This window comes from Sus scrofa, chromosome 14, assembly GCF_054392235.1.
Source record: "Sus scrofa isolate SSC_HxYL_T2T_F1_AM1 chromosome 14, Sscrofa_HxYL_maternal_Yorkshire_Landrace_v2.0, whole genome shotgun sequence".
Taxonomy (NCBI): Eukaryota; Metazoa; Chordata; class Mammalia; order Artiodactyla; family Suidae; genus Sus; species Sus scrofa.
In genome coordinates this window covers 27407316-27425830 of record NC_139396.1, presented here as the reverse complement: position 1 = coordinate 27425830, position 18515 = coordinate 27407316, and the positions used below count along the sequence as shown (strand labels likewise).

General features: G+C 43.3%; 1 protein-coding gene across 10 annotated transcripts in view; it reads right to left on the bottom strand.

Annotated features, from left to right (window-relative positions):
- XPO7 (exportin 7) overlaps positions 1–18515 on the bottom strand; it is a 92264-nt gene that overhangs the window by 6842 nt on the left and 66907 nt on the right. For 7 of the 10 annotated variants that reach the window (XM_084997575.1, XM_021073572.2, XM_084997577.1 and 4 more), the window contains exons 10-24: positions 17944–18090; positions 17068–17240; positions 15153–15346; positions 14590–14695; positions 11973–12108; positions 11246–11319; positions 9973–10053; positions 9019–9082; positions 8513–8621; positions 7471–7577; positions 4260–4348; positions 3413–3520; positions 1418–1500; positions 1008–1222; positions 619–757 (exon numbers count right to left, since the gene is read on the bottom strand). In XM_084997575.1, coding sequence (XP_084853701.1) covers positions 619–757; positions 1008–1222; positions 1418–1500; positions 3413–3520; positions 4260–4348; positions 7471–7577; positions 8513–8621; positions 9019–9082; positions 9973–10053; positions 11246–11319; positions 11973–12108; positions 14590–14695; positions 15153–15346; positions 17068–17240; positions 17944–18090 — 1825 coding nt within the window. Of the gene's footprint in view, positions 1–618; positions 758–1007; positions 1223–1417; positions 1501–3412; positions 3521–4259; positions 4349–7470; positions 7578–8512; positions 8622–9018; positions 9083–9972; positions 10054–10197; positions 10333–11245; positions 11320–11972; positions 12109–14589; positions 14696–15152; positions 15347–17067; positions 17241–17943; positions 18091–18515 lie in introns of those variants that run through there. The other 3 variants (XM_084997581.1, XM_084997579.1, XM_084997580.1) reach the window with 1 other exon arrangement.

Below are 18515 nucleotides of genomic sequence, written 5' to 3'. Positions count from 1 at the left end.
CTGACTGAAGAGCACCCTTGGTGATCTCTAGATCTGCCCCTCCAGCTTCTCTTGCTTCCTCTCTCCTCCTGTGCAAAGGTGCCAGCCATGTGGATTTCCTGGCTCTTGCTGGCCTCTAGGGGCTGGTACTGGCTGTTCCTGATACTAGGAAGCATCCTCCCCGACTAGCGTGAAAACGCCTGCTGCTCGGCCTTTAGCTTTATGCTTTGATACCCATCCTTTAGGCCAGCCTTGCAGGACCCTAGCTCCTTAAACCCAGGAGGTTAAGGATTCTTCCCCAGCTCTCCCACAGCACCTGGTACTCACCCCTACTGCTGTGTGCAAGTAGGTTAAATGTGGTAAACAGGCAGTTGTCTTTTTACATGTCTGTTTCATCTTCCAGATAAAAAGCCCCTAAAGCCTAGCTCCTAAAGCTCCTGCCTCGCATGCACAGTGCCTGGTCCTTAGGAGGGGATCAGTGAGTTTTTGCTGGATGAGAATGTGCCCATGAGTTATATACTCTGTTTAAGGCCAACTGCCCGAAGCAGTAATCCTTTGGGATACTGGGGCAAGATTCTCTCCTTTCTGCTTAGTTAAATGGTAAAAACCAACCAGCCAACCAACCAACCCAGTGCTTACCAAGTGCAGTAAGTCCTTCGGAAATGGAAGAGAGAATATACATGATGACATGAGGTTCCAGGCTTGCAATAAAGTTCATGTGGTCCTGGGTCAGGACTTCCAGTAGTGAGTAGTAAGACTGGCTGAGCTTGGGGTAATCCTGTGGGAGAAGGACGACGAAAATCAGCCTAGGTGCTGTGTAGCTCAGCACACATGAAGCAAGATCTTTAAATCAAATAGTTCCCTTCAGACAGGAAGACAGAAGACCTAGCTGGAACTGGCTTCTAGTTCAACAGTCACTCATGGTCTCAGGGAAAAAAAAAAAAGGAAAAACAAACGAACAAAAAAACCAGACTAAACATGACACATGATGAGGGGCTCAGATCCCGTCAATGAGGCTTTGGGCTTACCAGGAGGTCGCTGTGGGGAATAGAGAGGAGCAGCTTGATGAAGGTCTGTAGAGCATTGTCCAGGGCATCGTCCCCATAGAGACGGAAGACTCCAAAATTGACGTAACTCCCACTGAGAGCAGCCTTCAGCATGGAGAAGCAGATGGAGATGCCCTTGAGCTTCAGTGCATAGACCTGGTCCTTTGGGACCTCTCCTAGTGTCAGGATGCGATTGCCTGAGGAGACGCAAGATACATGCTGATTCAACCACATGGTAACCGACAGTTTGCATGCCCACTCAGCCCTCTTAACTCTGGCCACCGAAGGTGCTGTCGCACAAGGGTATGAGCAGCACAGCCCGAGACCCACCCTGCAGTGTGGCGACTGAGCTGGAATTCACTCCCAGGGGTCTGCTCCTCTGAAGCACTTACCATACATTGTTATCATCTTGCTGGTTTCTCTGAAGAGCAAGATGCCATTGGGGGAAGAGACATCAAACTGCAGCCTCTGGGATCTGAGCAAAGAACAGAGGGAAGTCAGAGGCATGCTGCTGGAAGACATGCTCCTGGCTCTCACCTGAGTACTTAGGTGATTCTTTTTGCATGAAAGATGCAGGCTACCTGTACTAATGTGAAATAATCAAATTAATCCAAGAACTTAACCAGTCATTACAGCCTCTCTCTTGAAGACAAGCTCTACTGCTCCGATTGAAAAGATTTTTAAGAAACAAAGAAAATGAGGCAGTATGCAAATTTGTTCTCTTCAACTTCTCAATGTGGTTTAAGTATAGCTTCTACCACAGTCACTTCTTGGTATTACTAACTCACAGCCCTTCAGATATTAATCCACATTTATCCTATAGTTTAGTGGCAACTGAGGGGGGGGGTACAAGCCTCTTTATAAGAAAAGATGTAAAGGGACTGGGAATGCTACAGGGCAGTGAGGCAGGGAGGGCAAACGATGTCAGCACCCTGAGTGCTGGGTTCCTCACTGTCCCCCGAACCAGCATCCTCCTCCTTGCTTTGCTCCCCTAGACTTAATGAGCGCCACCGACCCTCCCTGCGAGAGTCTCAAATCCAGAAGTCCCCTTGATTCTCGTCGAGGTCCAGCTCTACAACATGCTCTGAACCCATCTGCCCATATGGTCCTTCTGCTTCCACTCTTGTCCCTACAGTCTCATTCTCCTAGTAGAGCTGGAATGACACTTTAAATGACGTCAGTGAGACCATTTTAATCCCTTGGTTGAAACACTCCAGCAGCTCCCCATGTAATGAGGCTACATGCCGTTCTTCAGCCACCGATTAACTAAGTGGCCACCCACCACAGCCTGCCCTCACTCAGCAGGCTCTGGCCAGTGGCACTCTGCTGTCTCAAGTCCCAGCAAGCCTGCCCATCTCAGGACCTCTGCACTTGTTTCCTCTGCTTAGAATGCCCTTCCTGTCGTCTTTGCAGGGCTACCAGAATCTTTCTGGCCGTTACTCACATGACCTTCTCTGAGGGGCTTTCTCTGACTCCTCTCCATCAATTAACTCCCTTCTGTTTTATTACCTTATTTTATTTTTTCATAGCATATACCACTGTCTGAAATGATCTTCCACACTTGCTTTACTGTCTGTTGTACCCCTACAACCTAACATCTAAGTGGGCAGAGATTTTATCTGGCACAATAGATACTCTTTTTATTTATTTTTTTAGGGCCGCACCACGGCATATGGAGGTTCCCAGGCTAGGGGTCAAATCACAGCTACAGCTGCCGGCCTACGCCACAGCCACAGCCACACCAGATCCGAGCCGCATTTTCGACCTATACCACAGCTCACTGCAACACTGGATCCTTAACCCACTGAGGCAGGCCAGGGATGAAACCCACGTCCTCATGGATCCTAGTCAGGTTCATTTACTGCTGAGCTGCGATAGGAACTCCCTCTTTAGACTTTTTCATCTTTTGTCTTTTTAGGGCCACACCCGTGGCATGTGGAGGTTCCCAGGCTAGGGGTCCAATCAGAGCTGTAGCCGCTGGCCTACGCCACAGCCACAGCAACACGGGATCTGAGCCGTGTCTGTGACCTACACCACAGCTCTCGGCAATGCTGTCCCTAACCCACTGAGGGAGGCCAGGGATCGAACCCGAAACTTCATGGTTCCTAATCGGATTCGTTTCCGCTGCACCACGACAGGAACTCCCCTCTTGAGACTCTTTTTAAAAGTGACTTATTTCCTGCAAGCAGCTATGGCTTTGTGTGGCTGGGGATGCTGTTCTCTCAAACAAATAAAAATATATATAATATTTTAGAGGTTTTCAAGTTTTGACAGTAGTGAACTCAATTATCTTCTATAATCTGCTGAAAATGCTAGGTAAAGGTAAATTATCTCAGGGATTTCTTGGATAAAAGGGCATCGTGCCCTTTGAAAATCTCTCCACTTACCTATTATGAACCAATTCAGCCATCAGCTTGAGCACAGGTGTGGTACAGGCTGGATCATGGTACCACAGCTCAATTGCCCGCTGGAGAATTGGCATGTAGGATGGATAGCTGCAGATGAAAAGCTAAGGAGGAATTCTGCATCCAGAAGGTACAGATTTGAAAGTAATTTCTCACTACTGGTCAAGCACAAATTGCCAAATTACAGTTCTCTAGTTTCCTGTCTCTTGCTTGCTAATCTTAGAGTTTTTCTAACCAGAAGGTGCTAAAGTGAATATGTATCCAATATGTATCCTTTAACTTGTAAGAGGCATCTAATGACACACTGTAATTGACATAATGTCTTTCTCCTAAGAAGCACAATGTATTCTATAGTTATTTTTCCTCTTACCACTTATGAGAGGCTATCAGCTCTTTCCTTTACGCCACTATTTGAGAAACAGAGGTGCTTAGATTGGAAGTGATTTGTTCAAGATTATGAAGTTTTAAGGTTAGTTCTAATTCCTAGTGAGCTGCCTTTTTCTTTTTAAAAAAGTAGATTGAAAAGTCTGTTTTTCCTAAGTATGGCAAAATTCACACGTAACATTTATAATGGGACCCTAAAAGAGAAACTGAAAAGCTGCCTCACCCATTTCCCAATCTCAGAGCCCAGAGCAGGCAGCATTACGCCATTGGAGCATCGTAGACCACTATGGAATGACAGCTTACAGGACATACGGCAGGACTTCTGAGCAACCCTTCACCTTCCTTGCCTCACAATTCCTTTCCCCTCCTTCCCTGATGACTCCACCACCCCTACGCACTCCAGTTAAGGCTTGCTGTGGTATGCCCCTAGTATGAGTTAGGATACATCCATTCGAACAGCATCATGAAGCTGGTCTTGGCATTGAAGGCGAAAGCTATCCCTCTCAGGTCTCTCACTAGGCCAACTAGAGTTCTCTGTAGTAGAAGGCAAAAAATAAAGTTAAAAATAGAAGGAAAATCAAACCTATAAACACCTGATGGGGGCTGCACCTATCTGTAATCAAATGCTTCCTCCCCTCAATCAACAAATATGCCTTCTCAAATATTCTGAACTGATTTCTTCCATTAAAATCTTTTCACTTGGATAATTAGTTTTGGAAGCTTATTATGCCAAGAAAAAGAGGTGGTTCCTGGCCCATCACAGCAAAAATAGAGGCTAAAATTTTCAGACATTAATGTGATAAATCATATTTAAAAAGCAGAAAAGCAAAGAAGCTTATTCAAGAGGGGGAGCACAACAACAGCAACAAAAAGGCAAAAAACATCCACACAAGGGGAGGGAGAGAGCCATACTCCTAAAGGTCTGGTACCACATCTCATTACAAAGGTGCCAGCACCAAAGGAACTCAAGTGCAGACCCTGCCAGGAGGAGGCTGAGAGTCTACAAGGTACCTGCCCTCTGGCTGAAGTGTAGCGAAATAAGACTGAAGGGTCCGATCTTGGAAGTGTAAAGTACTAATACCACACTCTTACAGAAAAAGAGCCTGCCGCCCAATGAGCTCAAATAACTTGCCGACACTCGTGCTGGTAGGTAACAAGAGGGCCAGCATTAGGACTTATAATACCAAGACTCCAAATCCAATGCTTTCTTTTTTTTTTTTGTCTTTTTGCCTTTTCCAGGGCCGCTCCCGTGGCATATGGAGGTTCCCAGGTTAGGGGTCTAATCGGAGCTGTAGCCCTGGCCTACGCCAGAGCCAGAGCAACGGGGATCCGAGCCGCATCTGCGACCTACTCCACAGCTCATGGCAACGCCGAATCCTTAACCCACTGAGCAAGGCCAGGGATCAAACCTGCAACCTCATGGTTCCTAGTCAGGTTCATTAACCACTGCGCCACAATGGGAACTCCCAAATCCAATGCTTTCTTAAGTGGGCTCTGAATAGTCAATTTTTAAAGCATTAAGTCACCAGCAGGCTCAAGGAGGTAGCACATTTGAACATTCTGATTCATTTGTCAAAAACTCTACATTTCTGCCACTAGCCAGTTTTAAACAAATAGTTTTATTCCTAAACTCAATTTTAAGTAAGATGTGGGCAATCTAAAAACTTGTTATATGAGGCACGACAAAGATATGGTAACACTGTTGTTCATGGCCAAGCTGGTTCTTGTCATTAACTTTACTTGCTTTGTATGGAAGTAACGTGATGGGGGAAATTCACTGAGAGCCCTCAGCAATCCTCCATAGTGGTTGATACTCCAGCCTGTTACTGATGTTCCACATTAACCTTAGCTTTGAGTGGTACTCATCTCAGATTGCAGAACACTGGGGTAGAGAGAAGAGAGTTGTGGGAGTTCCCTTGTCTAGTGGTTAGGTTATTGGGCACTTCCACTGCTGTGGCCAAAAAAAAAAGAGGGGGGAGAGTTGGACAAATGGTGTTGCTTTCTAACTTCTTTGCTAATTTGGAGAGAAAACTAGAAGCTTTTTAAGGATGAAAAAGAACTTCAGAATGTCAGGTAAAGCCTGGCATTGGGGTGGGGGAGGGGCAATACCCCAGGCTATTTGGTGGCTCTAAAATTCAGTGTCAGTGTCATTTATGAACACTGTAAAAAAGTCCTATAAATATTAATAGCCTAGTGTTTTCTGGTTTTGGTTCAGGGATATATAGAGATAAGGAGAGCAGGTGTGCATAAAGTAAAAAGATGAGGAAAGCAAAAACAAAGCAATGATAATTCTGAGCCAGAAATCAATAACTAAAGGTAACTTAAAAATTCCATATATATGGAAATTCATAAACCCATTAAATGACTCAAAGGTCAAAGAAGAAATCTTAATGGAAATTAGAAAATACAAAAATCTGAACGATAACGAAAATGTTACATAATAAAACGTGTGGATTCTGGAGATTTGTTTCACAACAATGTGAATATACTTAATGCTGCTAAACTGCTCACTTAACAATGCCTAAGACTGGGGGTTTGGGGTTAGCAGATGCATCTGTTATACACGAGATGAATAACAAGGTCTTACTGTCTAACACAGGGATGTATATTCAGTATCCTGTGATAAACCATATGGGAAAAAAAATGAAAAACTGAATCATAGCAACATAATTTTTGAATGGAATCAACTACAATACATTCTGAATCAACTACAAAAAATTTTTTAAAAATGGCTAAGATGGTTAAGTTCTATTTTATTTATTTATTTTTGCCTTTTTGCCTTTTCTAGGGCCGCTCCCGTGGTATATGGAGGTTCCCAGGCTAGGGGTCTAATTGAAGCTGTAGCTGCCAAGCCTATGTCACAGCCACAGCAACGCAGGATCCGAGCCGCGTCTGCAACCTACACCACAGCTCACAGCAATGCCGGATCCTTAACCTGCTGAGCAAGGCCAGGGATCAAACCTGCAACCTCATGGTTCCTAGTCGGACTTATTAACCACTGTGCCACGACGGGGACTCCTGTTTTTTACCCTAATTTAAACAAACCAACCACCGCTCGTGGAATAATACACTTGGAGGAACACTGTTAAATGATCACATATTAGAAAAGAAAGGCTGAAAAGTTAAGTTACAACAACAGAATAACCCCAAGGAGAATGTATGACAATAAAGATTAAGAGAAGAAATGAATCAAACAGAAAATACAGATAAAAAATGAGCCCAAGACAAAAGAGGAAAAAAAAAAAAGAGAGAAAAAAAATTTTTTGGTGGGGCAAAGATTATTACGAGAAAACAGGTCTGATCTAGAAAAAAAAGAGAGCACTAAAAGCAGTATTAAAAATGAAAAAGGGACATAAGTAAATGTACCATAGTGATTAAAAAGGCAATGAGAAAACAAAAAACTTTATGCTAATACATTTGAAAACTTAAGACAAAAAATCCTCAAGGCTGTTTAAGAACATACTTTAACATAAAAATAGTTTGTAAACCTACATTGGTTCTTCTCCTTCAAAATCCCTGGAGTCCAAGAGATTGAATAAAAAGCTAAATCACTGGAAACTTACGGCCAAGTGCTATTTTCTGCAGTGACACCCAGTTTAGTCTCTCAGGGACCGCCCTCAACCAGAAACTGATAGGTCAGTGGGTAAAGGACTCACCTTTGCCTCTTGCTCGTTGAAACTATTAGTGCTGAACATCTGGGCCACAGCCTCAAACGCTGCTGTGAGTGGCAGCATGAACTGCTCATACTGGTCTTCATCCTCTCCTGTAAAGAAAACAACCCAGGGTGTGACCCCAATATAAAAAAACGCAAGGTTACGTATGCATGGAAAACAAGATGGTATGAAAGATGTGCAGACCTGAGGATAATTCAGAAGGGTCCCTTCATTATCCCAATAGGTATTAATTGTAATTTCAGAATAAAATGGGCATATAGAAACAACTTTTAAATTAGAAAAATCACAACAGAAATTATCTAGTTCAGGGATGCCCTTATTTTTTCTGACATTGAGCTTCAACATCAGAGATTCTCATGTGTACAAGGTACTCTGTTACTTATTTATTTTTCCTTAGTGAGAATTGTAGTCAGTTGAGAAAGGACTGAGTCTGGTGAGACTGGATGAGACTCATACTTGAATCAGGTGCTTGTGGAGGCTTTTCTTTTTTCCTTTTGGTAATCTTCCATAAATATAGGTTTTATAATATAATTTTAGTGGGGTTAAATTTAAATAGCTAAAAATTATGACACTATTAAGCTTCAGGTTATAAACTGATCCCAAACTGCTAACATCACAGCCACAGCTAGAACGGTGCTAAGCTCTCCTGGTTCACATGTGCCAGTGCTGGCCATCTGTCTCTGGTGGGTTGCACCTCAATGCAGGAGGAGGGGTTACCTGGCCAACAAGAGGCATTTAGGAATCTTACTCTTCAATTCCTTTATTTTACAGATGAGATTTATGAATAGAATTTCAAAACCACTACACATCAGATGAAAACTTCAGATGCATACTGTTACTCTCTTCCAGCAACAGGGACCCCGAAAACATGATGTGTGCTTGGTGAAAGCAGACTGCTATTTCAGAGTTTTGTTACTGTTGATACAACATCAAAGACCTCCCCCACATCTAGTTTTCTATCCTCAAGTAAAAATTTAGAACAGTGCCAGATTACTTTAGAAGCCTCTAGGATTTGTTGCAGTACCTAAATCCACCATGAGGAGACGCCCAAGTGCTGTGTAGAAGGTAGTTCGACAACGCATGTCTGTCAGGTTGGACTGATTGTTAATACCCAAAAATGAAAAGTGCTCGCTCTATTGAAAAAAAGAAAACAAGTTTAAACGATAAAAACATGGTTAAAGGCAGAATGCAAGCCAGTAATTTTAGAATTTCCGAGCCCTTTCAAGCTAATGGCTATATCATCATTCTTTAAGGGTATGAGGGATATTAAAAAAAAATTTTTTTTTAATTATCGTTATTGTTACCTAATAATTTATCTTAGTATGAATAATAGTAGGCGACTTTACCATAATTCAGTGATTTATCTGGATCCCAAAGAACAGCTCTGACAGAGAGTGTAACCTGGCAGTGATGGGAGTCTTGGGTGGCAACAGCACCAAGGAACTCAATGTAAACATCTCCTTTATGTGCTGAGGTGGCATGTGGGGCTGTCTGGGGAGCAGAGCCAGGACGAGGGGCTCAATCACTCACCGTGTGATTGTTCAGCATGAACTGCACTGCACTCAGCTTCACTAGTTTCCTTACACTACTGTATGTAAAGGCAAAGGAAGAAGGTCAAGGAAAATGTGATGCCAACTAGGGATCTTTACTGCAGGATGAGAATCTTCTAGGACAAAGGACAATTCCTTTATCTACTGAGTTCCATACCCCAATAATGTATTTTTCTTAACCATTTGAGGACGGCACTGCCAAATGGGAAAAAACTGTGTTCTCTTCTAAACAGTATTTAACTGATCAATGAGATACCCATACCAAACTCCCATGTGTAAGAAAATAGATAATACTCAGCAGTTCCCAAGAATCATGATGATGCTAGAAGAGCTTTTCTCAATGAGGCTTCGAAGAGAAAATTCGGCCCCAAAGCCTGCCTAAGGCTCCACCGTGTGGGGAATTAACCTCTCTCCTATGCATTTAGATGGAATGAGCTATGTACCTTTGGGAGAGTTAAGAAAAAAGTCACTTGAATAATCTTTATAGGGCTTATTTCTCTTGCAGACTTCTGGTTGCCAAAGGCTGTCTTAGAACAACTCAACCTTTACAGCAGATCAACTCGAAAGGAAGTGTAGTGACTACTTTTATTGCAAAGCTTGTAATCAGGCTGTTTCTACCAAAAGGCTGATAGACAATCCAGATGGACTTTGGTGCCACCTATGCTATCAGACGGACCTACTGGGTATTTCTGGATCTTAAGAGACTGCCAGGAATAAATCTGTGGTAGACTATTAGACTATTAGCTATTGGCTCATTTTTAGGGTCTGGAATTCTATGTGGGTATTGCCTTTGGTTCCCTAGGAGAACAGGAGATACTTAAGTGTACATAAAGCTAAATTAAAGTGGAAACGGCAGGAGGCCATGATTTCTGTGGCACCCCAGGTCCACTCCCCAGTTCCTGCTCTGCCCAGAAGCCGGCTTGGAAAAGGATATCCAATGGAGAGGTCATTAAGAAGCTGTAGTGTCTTGGAGGTGATTGGTTCACAGCGGCCCCAGTACTTCAGGTTGGTGATGCTGGAGAACAAAAAGAAAAAAAAAAAGCAGGAGACGCTTTTGATATGCCTGGTGTCCTTGAGGGTTGGGAGAAGAAGAAAATCATCCATCAAGAATCACCACACATCTGCATCACCAATTCACAGACATCACAACCACAAAAAATGGGTATAAAATCTCTGTACTTACATTTGGTTGACTAGAAAAATTATCCTTCAGATAATCTTCACTACTTGGTTCCAAAGCTACACTGGCCCATACCCAGGCCCTTGGAATTCTGGGGCACTCCAGGGCTGATTTCTGCAGCAAGGGTAAGAGATTTCTGCGGCAGTGATAACATGCAGACGTATGCAATTCTGCACCTGCACCATCCACTGTCAGCTGCAGAATTCTAGTAGCCCTTGCTTCTGGATTCTTGGCTGGCAGAGTCCTTTAGACCCCCTTTGCTTTTGTCATCTTAAATTATTAACCAGCTCATGAGTGTTTAGGTTTGGGACGGTTGGATGAGGGCAAAACGTCACACTGCACATAGCCCTGGGTAATATATCGGGCTTCTTGGGTGTGCTTTGATAAAGTGAGCTCCTAAAAAGGGGGACATGTAAACAAAGGGGTATAACTTTTTTTAAAAAAAAAAGAAAGAAAGAAAAGAAAAGAAAAGAAAAAAAAAAAAAAAAAAAAAGAACCAAAAAAGGGCCAATGAGGAGCTCCAACTTTGATGACAATTCAAATAATAGCACCAGATTTTGGAAATTCAAGACTCTCCAAGGGTGTGATGCTGTTGGAGAGGCGTAAGCTCATGTTCAAGTGGGGCTTTCCTCCTGGGGGGCACACCTAGCGGACATCAGCACCAGAAAGTGAATGCCCCCTCTGGGCATCCTGGCAGCAGGGTGATCTGGTGGGAGCCTGAGCACTGATCACTGGGGAGGAAGGTCCGTTGTGCTAATGCCACCACAGGGCTTCACCTGTGATTCCAAAGGCTGCAGATGAGATTCCGCAGGAACAAAATCAAATCCTTGCCTGTACAAGCCTGGAATGCTCTGGGGCCGGGCCATATCTCTAAGCACAGCTTGTCACACACTCAAATGCACAATTTTCTGACGCAAACGATCAATGCTGGAATACCAAGGCACTGGTAGCACAATGCCAAGATCACATTTTACAGTTGCAACAGGACTGCAAGGGACTCTTGCTGATGGCAAGCCCAAACACTTACATTTTTCCGATGAAGACGCTGAGGACCATGGTCTCGTCATTCAGGCCAAGAACTTCTGAGAGGCGCCGGTACAGCTGGTGGTGTGTTTAGGGAAGAGAAAGTAACCAGAAAATATGGATTAGAAAAATCACATCCCAACACTGTCTTTGTCCTCATTCAGGAGGGCAGATGCAAGAAGAAAATGGACAAGATGCCGGGGCAAGTTGTTACAGAAGGAATGAACTAGAGCTAGTTTCTAAGTATCACTAAACACTTGAGAGATGCTGAGCTATCTTACTGGTCCCCCTTCAACCCTGAAATTACAAAAAGACTGTCAAAACCTGCCATTCTGCATATCAATTCATGTAGAGAGACTGAGAATTGCCGATTTGGGGGAGATCAACAGACGTTTTTATTTTTTATTTTTTTGGCTATGCCTGTGGCACACAAAATTTCCCAGGCCAGGGACTGAACCTGAGCCACTGCCGTGACGAGGCCGCTAGGTTACCAGGGAACTCCAAGCAACAAATATTTTGACTGGCTGTTTATTAAGCACATAAAGTCCTATAAAAATGGACCCAATTCTTTGACATGTCTCCCCTGATTCTACAGACTAAGAGGAAACATTTGGATTATCCTGATACATAAAGTCTGGAGATTGTATCCAAACTGTTATCAGCCATTTCTCTTAATTAGAAACTCCACAAGCAGGAATAAGAACTAAATGGAGCAGTGGAGAGTCTATTACCTTAGAGGATTTCTGCACCTGGTCCCCAATGTAGATCTTACGAAACTGTTCAAAGAAGCTCAGCATAGCCAGTTCTAGTTTCTCATTACCCGCCTGAGCCAAGCGCGAGTCTGTTAGGTTCATCAGCTGGAGCACCCTAGAGGAAGAAGAGCAACGATTCTCTCAACAGCAAGATATCCCGGTCGGTACAGAAAATCAATCTACCCTGAAACAGTCCCATGGTGCCCTCCTCACCCACCCCGTTGGAAAAGCGGGCTCTGCTCTGCTGAGAAAACAAATTCTCCATTTCTGCCCCACAGGAGTCACAGAATATGAGTGACTAGCTGGATGTCTAAAACGTCCAGTCTCCTGAGACTGTAGATGAAGGCAGAACCTGTAATTGCTTTAAAATAGTGGAAAAAACACTAGTACAGGCAATAACCGTCATCTTTGAAACTTCTGTGAGAACTTGAGTAAAGCAATTTATTTATTTCCTCAGCCCCAGTTCCTCATCTGTAGAATGAGGGAGACTGACTAAGCCAGTGGTTCTCAATCTTTTTTTCCTCATGGAACCAGAAGAGGAAAGGAGACACGTGAAGGATGATGTTCCCAGGCAGGTAACACTTCCAGGGACCAAGAGCAGATATGCTACCTGTGACTTCATCCCCTTTCCTTGCGCCCATCCCCCCAAAAGAAAGCACACTGGAATGCAAGTGAGTGAATGCTGAATGAACAAGAGTGACATTACTAAAGTGAGTCATGTGAGATTCTGACAGTGTGAAAGTATTTAACAAACTATTTGTGACATCTTGATTGAATTAGACTCAGTCTCTGTGTTGTAACACACAAGCTGAGAACCAGTACACAAGACACTGTCTAAATTCAAGTTACATTACGACACACACAGTATCACACCAGGCTACAGAATCAGAAAGGTAATAGACTTCATCCTTATCAAACCTTTGTTCAACTCTTCAAGACGTCTGTCAATATTAAAGCACCTAAGTGCAGATGGGCATCAGATAAATAAAGTGGGGGTAGAAACAAATAGGGACTTTCAGAATTAGAATAAAAATTCTGGACCGAAATGTCTGGGGACCAATACATTCTAAGGCATCACGTTAAAATGTGTTTATCTCTAAAGAGAGCATCTAAAAGTTTAGAACCCTTTAGGGTAGCAGTGCTCTGCAAGGTCACAAAACCATTTTCATAAAAATACTAAAACATTATTTGCTCTTTCATCTGAATTCTCCCATAATGGGGCAGTGGGGTTTTTCAGAGGATACAAGGAGTATATCATCACAGACTGACTCAGAAGCAGAGAAGAGAATAATCCAGCTGACTACTACTACGGCAGATATGAAAACAAAGCCATTTTTCTCATTAATTTCTTCTGAAAAAATAGTTATTAAAAACAACATCATATAAGTTGACATGGAATGGGCTTATTGTTTTTGTTTTTTGCTTTTTAGGGCTGTCCCTGTGGCATATGGAAATGCCCAGGCTAAGAGTCAAATCGGATATGCAGCTGCCGGCCTACACCACAGACATAGCAACACAGGATCTGTGACCTATGCTGCAGCTTTCAGCAATGCCCCATCTTTAACCCACCGAGAGAGGCCAGAGATCACACCTGTATCATCATGGATACCAGTCGGGGTCATAACCTGCTGAGTCACAACGGGAACTCCCGGGCTTATTGTTATTTTTAAATGAATTAGCAAATATTTTTAAAACGTCTCAGTTTTACATTTTAACAAAAAATATCAATAGATACTCATATAAACAGAAGCTCTTTGAGGGCCTCAATTTTATTTATTTATTTATTTATGCTTTTAAGGGCTGCACCTGAGGCATATGGAAGTTCCCAGGGTAGGGGCTGAATTGGAGCTGTAGCTGTCAGCTTACAGCACAGCTTACAGCAACAGCAACACTGGATCCTTAACCCACTGAGCGAGGCCAGGGATTGAACCCACATCCTCATGGATACTAGTCAGATTTGTTTCCGCTGCGCCACGACAGGAACTCCTGGCCTCAATCCTTTTAAAGAAAGTAAAGAGTCCTGAAGAAAAGGTTTGAGAACCTCTGTGCCAGGCTATTAAAAAAATCCTGCCTTTTTATTTTTCTGTTAGGTAAAGTTTTAGAAATCACAGATTTTTAGTAAGATGAGAATCACACAGACACAAAATAACCTGAAATCCTGTAGGTAGAAAAGTGTATGGTTAAGAGCTTTGAAAGGCTGAAGAAATTCTGTAATTTCATCTTGGGGATACTTGAAGACCCACAATTTCCTTTAGACTTACTCTAGTAAGGCAAAAGCAGTCCATATTTCATTAACTTTGAGATACTGCACTTAAAGAGAACTAAAAGCTACTCTCCACTCTGTATCCTAATACTCCTAATTCTGTATCCATCATTTCCTTGCTGAATTACTGCAAATGGTCTTCTAGGAAGGATTGCAGGCAAAGTCCTTGCTGCTCAGCCCCTTATTTTCACAGGCCATCAGCTTCGTAAGACTATATTCCATAAATGGGGAGAAAAGCACTAACAGAAGCATGCCCCGTTCCCATGGTCTCAGAACCCCAAAGTGGGTGGAGGGTTGAAGCGGTGAAACAGGAAGCCTCTGTGGGGCACTTACCGACAGACAAGCTCGCCATCCATGGCATCTTGCTCATCAGTGCTGGCAAAAGAGACCCGGCCCCCGATTACTGCCCCGATGATGTACACCAGCCACGTCAGCCTTCCTGCAACAGGAAGAAGACCCCTCAGTGTCACCTCCAGCAATCATTTCATCAAGAAATTCTTCACCGTGAAGTTCATTTCTTACTATGAACTTCCTTAATCTAAGAACACTGAAAAAGCCATGAAGTCTGACTGCTGTCCCAGAGTACGGCTACTCCTCTGCTCTGTTGAGGGTGACGCCAAGGGGAAACTTCATTAGACAACCAAGGTGCCCCTCTGAGACGGGGTCATCATTTTTAGTGCAGCACTTTCTGAAAGTTAAACACACCCACTGCAGATATGATTTCAGCTGCTCTTCCCTAGTTCTCTGTGGCTTGTGTTATCAAAGTCTCCTATGTATGTGGCACTAACTGATGATGGCAGAAATCTTCTTGTGGGGGGAAGGGGAAAAAGAGAGGTGGCAACAAGTGAAAGGGTGCTTCGAGTACCCTCTTCCAGGCGGCATCCGTGTCCACTCACCCTCCTGCACCGCGATGTCCATGGGGCTCGCGCTGGCGCTCTGGAGCAGCTCCTGATAGGACTGGGCAGACTGGTCAAACAGCTGCACAAGCAGCGCACACGTCTTCTCGTACTCACAGCGCCCGATTGTGGACAGCTGGTCCAACTGCTGCTGGACCAGCCCTGTATCCTCCAGGGGGTCTTCCAGTCCATCTCTACTCCCAAGAGAAGAGGGAAGAAGCACTCTCAAAATACGCCTCCTGACTCCCCATCACAGTGGCTCCCCTTCTCCATTTAGCCACCCCATCTAATCGTGGAGGCCCACATCCCAGCATGTCTTCTTACCAAGGGAGGGAGGTAAAAGCAGCTGGAAGGCAGAGGTCTCGACCCAGCATGAGCATCCCGCAGGTGTGCTCTACCTGCTGGTGTCCGATCTTTCCAGTCCCAGTCCCTTAATATTCGTCTACTGTGATCCTCTCAGGCCTATGCTGCTCACCCCTAAAAGCTCTTGGTCTCAGCCTTCCATTTGTTCCTGACTACAGTAAACTTTGGGGCTACAAGTATCCCATCCCCTGTGTGAGGCCATTTTGACCAGATATGTTTTAGAATTCAGAAATCTTCAGATTTTAGGGAGGCGCTATGTAATGTGAACACTCTATGGGCTGTAGCATGTCAAATACAGTATTCCTGCAGCAAAATGTACAAATATTATGAGTAGTCATACTAAATAAAATTAAAAAAAAAACCAACTATCAATGGTCTAACATCAGCACATCAAGTTTTACCACCAAATGAGTTTTGTGTCAAGCTCATGAGAAAATTTAAGATTCGTGTCTTAGATTTCAGAACTACAAATGGATCTAACCAGGTCTTGCCTCATCTATTGGCTCCTAGACTTAAAATCACCATATTGTAAGCTCTCTAACTACTGTAACATTATAGTATGACAACCCAACTGCAGCATAACCACTACAACCAAGAGAACTGTTGTATGTTTACCATGGTCCACACACTAGGCCAAGACATAGTAACTCAATCCTCATTATAACCTTTCCCAAGGGTACACAGCTGTTAACTGGCTATCTGGGTCCGGAGCCCACACATGTAACCACTGCCCAACATGGCCTCATGGAAGCCAGTTATTAACCTTCCTAAGCCAGGAATAGAAACTATGCCACTAACACAGTAATGCCTTCCAGTGGGCTTCACTCTGATTTTGAAATGATCCAAGCCATAAACAGTTGAGACTATAACTCTTCTGACAATTAAATGTACTTCACTCTAAACAAATTAAGAAACTCCAGATTTTCAGAGTCCAAGTAAACTCCCTTGAGAAATAGTCAATGAAAAAATATACAAGAAAGGTCCTTATACAAAGCATTACTTCATTTTACATAGGCCATTTCTGAAAAGGTCTGACATTTCTTTAGTTACAGTAGGTTTCTGGTCCAGTTAGCAGTCAAGGAAGATAGAAACCATGTGTCAATGTAATGCAGTCAGTGATCAGCTGCCTGGACTTCTCATATCTTTAGCAAGCTCTTGATTGCATAGCTTATTTATCCATTTTTTTCTTTAGAAGTTCACATTAAGCACCTATATTTTATACATTATAAAACTGTGGTCAGCTATAGCTTATAATGTTCCTTTCCTCTTTAAAGGAAATCAGTGGCAAGGATAAACACTATCCTGATGTAGTTTGTATTCAAAGATGCTGCTGTGGCTGGAGAAGAAGGGGCACAAACAGGATGTCAAACAGAAAGACTCTGACCTCATGCTCTCATCAGCTACCGTGCTGGCATGAAAAAAAGGCCATTACGGTATAAGCTCCAATAAGACTCATATCTAGAACTCCTTCGCCAACTGGGTGTCTGACCTCTGGCAAGTCAGACTCTAGGTCACTTGTGGCGACAGACGGAGGCTGCCCCAGTTTCCTTACCTCAGTATGATGTGCACAGATTCCAAACGGGATGTGATGTAGGCTTTGGTGACCTCAGGAGTATAAGTTTCCAGCATGTGGGGCTCTGTGGCTTTCACGTATGGCACAGAGGCTGCCAGCCGCTGCCACAAGCTCAGGAGATAGTGCACACTGTTTGGGGCAAATTCCCAGTGCTACAGAAAACCAAAAGAGCAGGAAACATAGTTCTCATTTTTGTACACAATACACTAGTCCCACACCACTTGACACAAAGGACAGAGACTTTAAAAAAAAAAAAAAAAAAGGATAAACTTTGTTCTGTACATGGCAACTACTCTAATGTGTTCACTGGTATTTCAGAGATTAGACACCCAATGAGTGTCTGAGCTGGATGCATAAGCAGCTTTCAAACATTAGTATGCATTTGAAACCTTGTGGAAAGCTCATTAGAAATAGAGACGCTGAGGCTTCACCTTGGACCAAGTGACCCAGAATTTATGGGGGTAGGACAAAGCTCCCCAGAAGATTTTATGTAAGCCATAAACTTTGAGAACCACTGCCCTACACATGACTAAGAAAAAGAGGACTCTGACTCTTCATTCTTCTGTCTAGTTCCCTGTTCCAATCTTGCCTTTTTCGGGGACTATGAGGGAATCCTCCCTGCCTTGAATCTAAATATTACTCTTAACAATTCCCTCACGTTCCTCTAAACATACTCCTTGAATTTTTGTAAGGCAAATGAGCAGGCTGCAATGGTAACCATTCTTGCAAAGTTACCCTATACTTATATTCACTTTTGCCAAGGGAAAAAAATTCTTAGACAGTTAAATAAAACCAGTGAGCAAGAGAAGAGGGGCCAATGTTTAGGAAGAAAGAGACAAGCAACCAAAGACAAACCTGTAGGCTGGTCACTGTGAAGTTAGCTATCAATCGGATGACCTCAGGGTAGTTTTCCACCTTTACTAATTCTCCCAGTTGATAGTTACTCTTCAATCGGGCCAGTAGTCTGCAAAACTCATGGTAATTGTTTGGGTCTAATAAACTCTGGTGACAACACAGGGAGGAAAATAAAATGTAAAATGTGACTCGCTATACTTCTTCCTGAATGACATCTGGAATGGCGTGAGAGGGGGATCTGCTTGAACTTCTGAGCTGCAGGACATCATTCAGAACCACACGTTTGTACAAAAGTTGCTTTTAAAAGGAAAGGTCACGTCTACAATCTCATCTGCCTATAACATCATCCTGGGAGATGGGATTATTAGCTGAAACCGCAAGAGTCTGAAACAAGGCCAGAAGGATCACACTGCTTTGCCAGGGTTGTAAAGTTGATCAATGGCAGAAAAGGAGCACGATCTAAGATGTGACTGGTCTGTGTGCTTCCCACTGATCAAATGAAAAGCAAAGAAATTTTCATTCTCACATCTGTCCGATTTACCATTGTAGTGGCAAAGTCACACAAGTATTTC